At 51.6% G+C, this 9,568-nt stretch overlaps 3 protein-coding genes across 3 annotated transcripts in view; all 3 read right to left on the minus strand.

Moving 5' to 3' along the window:
• Nucleotides 1-611: 611 nt before the first annotated feature.
• Nucleotides 612-1,412, minus strand: Pmar_PMAR013150 (hypothetical protein; the record flags this gene model as incomplete). Its single annotated transcript, XM_002776371.1, has 3 exons — nucleotides 612-1,082; nucleotides 1,133-1,258; nucleotides 1,302-1,412. The coding sequence occupies 3 exons, from the start codon at nucleotides 1,410-1,412 to the stop codon at nucleotides 612-614; spliced, it is 708 nt and encodes a 235-aa protein (XP_002776417.1).
• Nucleotides 1,413-2,307: 895 nt separating this feature from the next.
• On the minus strand, nucleotides 2,308-7,296 carry Pmar_PMAR013151 (hypothetical protein; the record flags this gene model as incomplete). Its single annotated transcript, XM_002776372.1, has 1 exon — nucleotides 2,308-7,296. The coding sequence occupies one exon, from the start codon at nucleotides 7,294-7,296 to the stop codon at nucleotides 2,308-2,310; it is 4,989 nt and encodes a 1,662-aa protein (XP_002776418.1).
• A 60-nt stretch (nucleotides 7,297-7,356) lies between these two features.
• Pmar_PMAR013152 (hypothetical protein) overlaps nucleotides 7,357-9,568 on the minus strand; it is a gene marked incomplete at both ends in the record, with an annotated part of 8,980 nt that continues 6,768 nt past the window's right edge. Inside the window, 8 exons of the mRNA XM_002776373.1 lie at nucleotides 7,357-7,516; nucleotides 7,562-7,652; nucleotides 7,701-7,798; nucleotides 7,839-7,965; nucleotides 8,012-8,156; nucleotides 8,395-8,559; nucleotides 8,603-9,303; nucleotides 9,346-9,457. Of these exons, the coding sequence (XP_002776419.1) occupies nucleotides 7,357-7,516; nucleotides 7,562-7,652; nucleotides 7,701-7,798; nucleotides 7,839-7,965; nucleotides 8,012-8,156; nucleotides 8,395-8,559; nucleotides 8,603-9,303; nucleotides 9,346-9,457 (1,599 nt within the window). The remainder of the gene's footprint in view (nucleotides 7,517-7,561; nucleotides 7,653-7,700; nucleotides 7,799-7,838; nucleotides 7,966-8,011; nucleotides 8,157-8,394; nucleotides 8,560-8,602; nucleotides 9,304-9,345; nucleotides 9,458-9,568) is intronic.

Below are 9,568 nucleotides of genomic sequence, written 5' to 3' on the forward strand. Positions count from 1 at the left end.
TGACACCGGTCACTGAGGCATGTGTATGGCGTTACCTCCTCAGCAGGCTCCGATCACTCGACGAGGCGTGCAGTGCTAGCGTTAGGAGCGCCTCCTGGGTACTCCTCGCCGCCGCCTCCTCGACAACTAGAAGCTGGCTCTGAGGCAAGCCGGCTAGACCACAACACACTTGTGCTCGTCACGACTCACCTCCGACACATTAAAGAAATCCATGAGCCATTGCTTGGCTAAGCGCTGCCGCGATACGCTACGGCTCGAGATCAGGCCAATGAAGGCATCTAGTCGGCGAAGGTGCATCAAGTATTGGATACATTCTACACCGTCGTCCTGTGTTATCAGAGCGAACAATCTGATGAGATAGATGCCTCACAACGATCACGTCGCACCGAAAAGGTACCTCAGAAGGGCCAGGCTAGTACTCGGTTTGAGGTTAGAAGAGCTGTCGACCGCGGTGCATCGATTTAACAGACCTCCTAATAGATTCAGCCGCGCCCCATGTCTCAGAAAGTAATAGCGTATGAGAGCCTCCATCTCTGGACTAGTCCCAAGTATCAAAGCGGTAACGCAACTGAGAACAAGAGCATCTCTAATACGCAGCTGCCTAAAGCCTCTCACTCCGCAGCAGCCTCGGCTACGGCATTAGAAATGCCTTGCATCGCTCGGCAAGCAATAGCTACGAAATTTGAATGTACCACATCCATCGCGGTGATGATCTGGCCTGTAGTGCGATAGCATAGGGCACGCAGTGCATTCGAATAGGACCGAGCGATCAATGGTAGGAGGATAGTCTCGAAGAAGGACTTTCGATCCTCGTCAGCCAGCAATAGTGGACCACAATCTTCACTGAGTATTTCACCAAAGACATCCCGCACAAGCTTTGGGAGTAGAACTCCATAGACTCGCGATATCGAGCGGCTATTGGGCTTAAGCCGGGCTATCAGCTCGCTGGCGACGCGCATGTTTTGTCTCATGAAGAGAGGGTTCTCATCTGAGATTTCACGCCGAAGGTTTGTATCCGTAGACAGCAGAGCGATGCCACATTCTAGCCAGATAATTGCGAGCTGGAGTGAATCAGCATCAGCCTGACATCATCTACCTAACGTCCTCCGAGGGAATAGTAGGGGTAAGCTACATTGTTCAGAAGATCGATACTCTGCGCTATCTCATTGAGCTCCTTGGCGACCCCAAAATCGACGAGTTTGAGCTGGGCTTTGTAGCCTCCACCAACACACATGATAGCGAGTATCGACAACAACGCCTGAAAACTGCGCGTGGTTCTCATCACTAGCTGACGAGCTGACTTTCAAGTCCTCCTTCAACACTTGGGACATGAGTCGCACTATTTCCTTGGTAACCAGAGATGCTATCTCCTTCCCATCTTGAGCATTAGAGTACGAGGCGATGTTGGCCATAGAAAGCAAGGCTATCCTCAAGTTATGCGCCATGCATTCTTGAAGGTTTGCTGTTTCATCGCTCTCTTGAGTGACACTGCTCCCGAAATCTGTTGGCTAGACAAGTCCAAGAGCAAGGTAGACTGATCAGCTACCCTCAGATACACCGGAGGATGCATCATCTAAGCTTCGCGAGGATGGATCTGAGGTGCATCTGACAAGATCAAGATGAGTGTGGACCTGCTGGATGATCGTCTTCTTGACGTCTGGAAATTCTCTCATTGAGAGGATGACTAAGTTGAGTAAGTCGAGCTATAATGAACTTCTTCAAGCTGCGAAGGCTCGTTAAAACCATTCGAAATTCGCAGAGTGAGTTTTTGCTACATCTTGGTATCAGCAAGGCGAGCCCTCTGCCTATCATAACCACATATTACTTATTATACATAAATTGCTACGATAATGTCATAATGATACACATATACTATTATTGTTATAGTATTGATTCAGGTATTATCCTCTCACCTCTTCGATGTCATCTCCGCCAGTGTACGGTTCAAGCTTGGAATGAGAACCGGCAACGCTTCTGATAAGTATATCTTCGCTGTGCGGAATCTCAGTAGAACAAATGCTATGAAATGGACATCAAACACTCTGCATACACAGGGAGTTTTTAGCACTGTCGTAAGAGCAGATACCTGATAGTGAGTTTCCTTCGCATACTAGTTGTCGACGTGGCTGCGTATGCGATGGCTCTGGTAGCGAAATCATTGAGTGTTGCTTACAATGTCGTCGCGTGTCAATGCCAGTGCTTCTGGACATCTTTCTCCGAAGAGCACCAATGTGCTCACAGCCGTGCGAACATTGATCATCATCTCATCGGCTTGCTCAGACCTTGGTCTAGTAACGAGCCCAGCCGCTAGATGACAAAGTAGTCTACCGAGCGCCATGTGCAGCTTCCTGTGTATGAAGACGTCAGTGGCCAGTCTAGTGGCGGTCTGACAGTTCGAACTCCACCGTTAGAGGCGGACAGAGATCTGCTCACCTCGTCGTTGCTCTCACTCCCGGCTTGCACACAGGCAACATAAACCATGTAAGTGCCAGTGTATATGAAGCGCTGGACCCAGCCACCATCATTGTCGGAGAGACGAAGCCCCACGAGAGGCGGTATCGCGTTGGATAGCGTTGTGATGAAAAGCGTATCGAGACTTGGGTTGCGTCCATGAGTAGTGTAAGTCGTGTAGTAGGGGACAAATACAAGACGAAGCAGAGTATGAATACATTGTAACACACTCCTAGCTGCACTGCCGAGCTGGTTGAGGAGAGATAACACTCTTCGCAGTGTTTCCGCGCCCGATGCACGCATGAGGAATTCCTCACCAAGGTCGGGCTTCAAGACCAAGGCGTGCGCGAGTCCAGAGAAAACCAGAAGGCACAGGTCTCGTCCTTTCGGCATAGTGTTGATGCCCTTGTGGAGGATCATCTCCGTGAACATGCCAATGAAAGTGATACATTCTATACTAGGTAGTGGCTCCTCGAGCGGTTCAGCCATACACCGAGCTACCATGTCAGCGGCAAGCTCTGGGAGTGTGCCCAGCCGATCGATCAGATTACTGCAAATGGCCCCGTTCCGATACAGATGGGCACGCTGGCAGACAATGGTGACGAGTTGATGATATTTGGGATTATTAGAACTCGCTAGGAGGAGCTTAACAATTTTCGCCATACCGTCCACAACCGGTGTACAGTTGGGCATTAAGGAGTCGTTGGCTGCTACGAATACTAGGAGATGTAAGGCAGCTATAACAAGCCGATCTCTGTGGGGCTCCGCCTCCGATCCTTCGGATCTAGGCAGATCCTCTTGCAACGCTGAGTCACAGATATCTTCAGCTTTACGGATGATATCCAAGGCTCGTTGCTCATCGTAATATATGCCCTGAGGCTCAGGGCCCATGGACCAGAGTGTTGATAGCGTGCAATATGTGGCCATCATCCACACAGCATCCTCTACCAATTTTGGTAGAGCCACCATCTTCACGCTAAGGTCGGCTTCTTTCGATTGTATTTTGCTTGCGCCTCGAGAGGCCTTGCGCAAATACAGACTCTGTCGACCTGCTCGCTTTGGCTCGGCATCTGAATACTCGGATTTGACCTTTTCTAGGTGGTGACCTCCAGGGCAATACGGAAGTCCAAGAGACGCTGCCTCCAATGCTGAGCTACTAACCCGTCCTGGTACTCCACTGGAAATCGCGACCCTCCACAGCCTGTCCAACACCTCAGGGTGACGCAGTATCTCTTGCCGAGACCCTAGGCCACCATCCCGGCAGAGGCGAACCATGCAAGGAAGCATCAGTGGCAAATCTCTCTCTGGTACTCTTGTAAAGACTTCAAGTAATGTGACGAGTCTATGACTACCAAGTACTAAGCTAGCGTCGCCGGAAGGGCCTTCGAGAAGAGAATGGCGAATAGTTCCGAGGAGAAGTCGCGGGAGGGTAATGGCCAGCTGTTGGTCCGACGCCACGGGTGGACCGAGCACATCGTGGTCCCGATCAAGGCTAGATAAATAGCAGCTCATGACTGTCTCGAGGAGGCCTTCGCAGTATAGGGTGAAGTCACTGCGCACAGCGGAGATGTTATGGACAATGACCACACTGTACTTCGCAAAGGAAGGTTCACTGAACAAGCTGAGGATATATTCGACGCATTCATCGTTGGCAACGATCTGGTCGACGACTCTTGTCATGCAAGTCCACGACGCAACAGTTCTATAGTGCCAGAGCTTTTGACGTTCGTCTACAATCTCTCGAAGCTGGAGGATGAACACTGCTACGTTGTTCAACACCTTGGCTACAGCACGACTGATGATGGAAGTACTTCGGTTGCCCGACGTTGTTGTGAGCACAGCATTGGACACACTAGCGAGCTCTTTTGTCTCGGCGTCCTCGGTACCAGAGCTGAAGTCATAAGCGTATTCTCCGAGGAGCTCAGGGAAATGTCTGTCGGTGAATTGGAAGCCGCATACAATAACAACATAGATAACTCTGGCCAGCTCGGCCGGTATATATGAGTTCCCACGATCATAAAGATTTCTTTGGGCGATCTGCAGAACAGTCTCGAGCCAGAGACAATCAACCCGAGTCCACCCAACTCGCCGTCCGCTCTCCTTGCAGCGGACCATAAGCGTCTGCAACGTAAATAGAAGCTCCCGCAACAGGTTAGCCTGCATGAGTGAGTAGCTCCCACCAGACAATCTACCTGGGAGATCGAGGTTCTTGTGGAATCTGGCGAATGCCTTCAAAGTGACATGTAGGATGGATTCAGGAGACACACTTGGATACTTGCCAACACCTTCCGTGTCGACCCATTTTCGGGCCATCGTTCTACACAGCCTAGCGATCTCGCACAGTAACTCTACCCGATCGACTGGATCGGCGGCAGCCAATACTGAACCACATCCTTTAACGTCATCCACAGTCTCGGTCATAATACGTAGGAGATCTTCAATCCATAAGTCTTCAAGGCCGATCTCTACATCGCATGCTGCAGCTTTGAGGAGATACGCCAGGCCTTGGCACGAGAGATACCTCCTAGCATTATGGTCCCGCACTAGCAGCCCCATTGGCGCTCTGAACTCATCAGGAGTATGTGTCCCATCGTGGAGATGGAACTTGTAGTTGACCGCGAGGATTACCAACAGAGTGTGCGTGGTAGTCACTCTGGAAGGCGACTGAGAGAGAAGAGACGATGCCAGGAAGTGGAGATACTCCGAGGATTGCTCATATCGCAGCAGGTGGGCCATTGAGGGGGCTGCGGGAAGCTGGCAGTGCTCCGTCTCAACATACCATCTTTTGCACATCTCTTCGAAGGCAGCAAGGGCCCCTAAATACTGTACTGCTCTGAACCTCACAGTTGATGATTGCACAGCGGCTCCTATAGGAATCCACCGGCATATCTTCTGATGCAGCTCATTCACAGGCTGACTCGCGGCTGTCCACGGTGCTGCTGCTACTGTCGCACCTCCCCCCTGTTGCTGTACCGATAGAGTCACATAGCGAGCACAGGCATACAGCGCCTGATCCACGACTGCAACGTCGTTAGCCTCCTCGGGTTTGGCTGCGATCTCATCGCCAACAAAATTGCTCAACAGGTGATAGAACGGAGGTGTTCTGACGACTCTGACTATCCAGTCAGAGTCATCATCGGCATCAGCAATGCTCCTCAGCAGCGGTGCAAGCAGCAGCTTGAGCCGCTTATCTGAGTAATCAACTTTCTCATCCGTGACCAATAGCTCGATGAAGCTCGCCAATGCTTCCTCACAGCCCTTCGTCCTCATGCCGACACAGTTCCAAACATGAAGGGCGGTCAACAACCGATTCACGTTCAATACCGTGCACTGCTCCTTCCCGACATGCTTGTAGTCGAAATAGTATTTTCTATTCTCACAAAAGTACTCAGAATGAGTACACGCTTGGACTAGTATAACTTGACAGTAGTAGCGGACATCATCCCTGATACCATCCCCGGGCATCGCCATCACAGAAGACGGAAGTCGCCAGTCAGCGCAGCTCAGGAGGTACTCCAACTGCTTCTCACCAAACCCTTCGGCTGCCATAGTGTCACCAACGCGCAGCCCCGAGAAGCGAGCAAGGTAGGCCACAGCACGATGAAGACTCCATTGAAAGTCCTCATGGATGCTGCCAGGTTCCAGCGAGAGAGCCCTCAGCAACTGCTCTCTATAACGGAGCATCTTCCCAGGAGCCCTCTCACACAGTCTGGAGATCGCCGTAGCGACACTTATGCACTTGGTATCCGTCCACTTCAAAATCTCCATGGATCGGTCATGTAGCTTCGAAATCATGATGCCCGTCAGACTGTGGTCCGACATGGATTCGGTGTTGCCGGCCTCTCGCGACAACTCCATCACCGCCACAGAAGCCAAGTCAGCTATGCGCTCATCTCGAGCCAGAGCACACCGCAGGAGTACTCCGCCCAGCACGCCTAGGGGCAGCCGCCTTTTCTCGGACTCTCCTTCGCCAGCTCGTCGACTACTCAGCGTCAACACCATCGTAAGTAGCAGCTTGTATGCCATGGAGGCCCTACCAACCGCTTCCTCGTCACAAGGAGGTCGCCAGAGATCTTTCGATGCCTCATTGTCCAGATGCAAAGGTGGAGCCAGGAAATCCACCAAGTGCTCGACCCGGCGGCCCAAGGCTTCTATGAATTTGCCAGAATCCGTGCACTCAGTAGTTGCCATGAAGCCACGGTCCAAGCCGAGGACAAGCAACCAACAAACCGAGTCGAAAGCGGCGTCGTTTTCTGTGGTCTTCCGCTCAACATATCCTTCGATGTCACGCCGGAAGAGATCAACCAGGCCCGAGGATCTCCATTGCGCCCATAGCTTGGAAGCCTTGGTCATGTTACAGCGCATGAAGAACTGCTGCACGAATACGCCTACCATGGTGCACAGCTCCTGGTGAGTCGGGGACTCATCCGCTGTCCCCTCGGTCGTCTGTAGTCGATCATAATGATGCTTGAGGTAAGAGTGTAGATGCTCGGAGCTCTCCAGTGCATCCATGAAAGTAGCGCTCAGTTCGCCCGATATCAGGGCTAGACAAGACCCCAATAGCAGTATCCATAATCGCTCTGAATGCTGCTCACGGCCACCACGACCAGCTGATAGACGTGCCACCTTAACTGCGTGCCGAAGCAGGTCGAACTGCTCCCAAAGGGCAAGGTCGTATATTCGAGTGATGGCCATATGGTAGAGAACCTCATAGGCTCTCAATTGTATATCAGGGCGAGCGCTGAGGGTAATGCACTCCTGCAAGGTGATGAACACCAGTCTGGAGTAGAGCTGTTTTCGGATGTCGTCTCGTGGGCTCTTGGAGATCTTGTAAAGAACTTCCATTACGATGCTCATGACCAATGCCCTATGATCGTCAACATACTCGTCGGCCGTACCTACTGATTAATCCCCTATGTCAACCCCCACACTAGTAGACTCACCAATCGGTGCTATCGTTGCCTGGCCTTCAGCTTCCTCAAGCTGCTCCCTAGCGAGTCGTATCGTGCTCTCCAATGCTTCGCTGTCAACATCCACTTCAGCCTCCACAGTATCACAATAGGAACTGCTAAGCACTGCTATACACCTAGGTCATGACACAATTGCTTACAGAATAGATGCATACAGCGCCAGCATCTGCATGTCCTTATGGGCCAACACCTCCCCCAGCTCCTCCTCACTGGCCAGCTCAGAAGAGGTGACTGAAGACAAGATGAGGCCTGTCGCTGCAGCAAATACAACAGCCTTACCTCTGAAGTCCACATCCATCTTGATATTCCCCACTAAAGCAGCGGACAGTCTCTGGCTGATCCCGTGAGACTTGCACATATTGGCGATGATAGCATAGCTGACGAGAATGTTGATGTCACGGCTTGCGGTGCTCTTACGCCGTTCTCCTGTTCGCAACACTATGCAGTTTCTCAGTGCTTTGGGCATCTCGCATTCCACGACCCAGTCCGTCAGTGGCGACGAAGGTAGAGACAATCCACTCCACAATTGTGCCTTCCCGGGTACCTGCCCATCTTCAACACATCTATCAACCAATAAACGTAATGGTCACTTTTCTCAGCCAGTATGGTTTCCTGTACTCCTCGATCGGCCGATAAAGCGTATAGTGTATTGAAGAGCAGCTGGAAACACTCAAGTTGTTCCCGCTCTTCTGCAGCCGATGCCACTTCTGCTCGGGAGACTCCTCCGGTCGGTTCCTGCAATCGACACCGAGTAAGTGTTTTGAGCGTTCCGATGAGCACATCCGAATGAGTAGAGCTCCCCATTCCACCAACGGGCAAAGGCTATCCCCAGTTCCAACAATGTGAAATCTTATCGCACATTGTGTTGGGTGAATGGCCGATGCGTTGGGTAAGATGGATGAATTCTATACAGGTCAACGCTCTATCGAACGTCCTCATCAAACACTGCCAAAAAACTGTGTGCCAGTGTTACCAAAGCAGCAGTCTTCCTTTCCACCTCCTCTCCTTGCTCAAACGGATGACAGAAAGTAAGCTTGAGTGGCCTCAGCTTCAAGAGCGGCTCTATGCAGCTCAAGTAGTCCTGTGTCACCACGGCGGTGTCACCGTTGATAGCCATGAGAAGATCGCCTTCTCGTACCTGATACCGAGCGCCTAGCAGCATCCTATGACTGGTCCCTCACCTCTCCCTTACGCTCCGCCGGCCCTCCAGGGAAGACATGCTTGACAAGCGGATGAGGTTCCTGCCAGCTCATCTTCAATCCAATCCGCGGCATGTCAACTTGCGTAAACGTCAAAGTGAACCTTTCGGACGTTCCCGCCATTTTCTCTTTCTCCTCACCAGCACCTTCCTTCACTGGCACCACCACCTTACTCACCAGCCGATAGCTGTGCCTCAGAGCCGCGTTGATGTATCGAACAACAAGAGGGTCATTCAAGGCCCTAGGGTTGTTGCCAGCCACGTTGTTCAACAACCTAGCCAACTCCAAATGCAATGCAAAATTCGACACGTAGTACTCCCAGGTATTCCTTTTCGCACACATACGAAGCACCGCGCTCGCCCTCAGTGTTGTCCCCACACATTCTGGCACGGCCACTAGGTTGGTCAAGACCCCAGTGAGGTAACGTCTGAGTTCGTCATCATTCGTGTCGAAGAGAAGGCGTTGTAGGAAGTCTCCAGTAGAAGCGAGAGCGCTTTCGATCTTTGTTCTGTCGTCACCGTCGTCGTTGACCACCTCTCTCGATAGAACGTTTGCTAGGAGTACACATACTCTCTGCTTAAGTGGCAGTGTACAGTATGGTAGGATCTCTAGTATCTTACCAACACCTTGCAGGGACAGGGCCGTGGGACAGACGTAAGTGAGCTGGATGAGAGTTTCCAAGACTGAACAAGTGACCCTCAAGACAGCGTCAGTTGTATGCCGACCGAAAGTTGCAATCAGAGACAGCATCCTCTCAGTCATAGCGCGTAGAGAATCTATCGAATCGAATTCACTCCGTAGTTCCAGAGGTACAACACTAGGGTCATCAGCGTCGATCTTTCCTGTTAGGCTACTACGGACCAAATGATACCCCAATTCAACCACAGTCTCGTGGATCCCATCAAGTGGATTAAAAGCCCCTTCCCCTACCTCCTCCCTCACCGACAA

Source organism: Perkinsus marinus (assembly GCF_000006405.1).
Source record: "Perkinsus marinus ATCC 50983 genomic scaffold scf_1104296953744, whole genome shotgun sequence".
Classification (NCBI taxonomy): Eukaryota; Perkinsozoa; order Perkinsida; family Perkinsidae; genus Perkinsus; species Perkinsus marinus.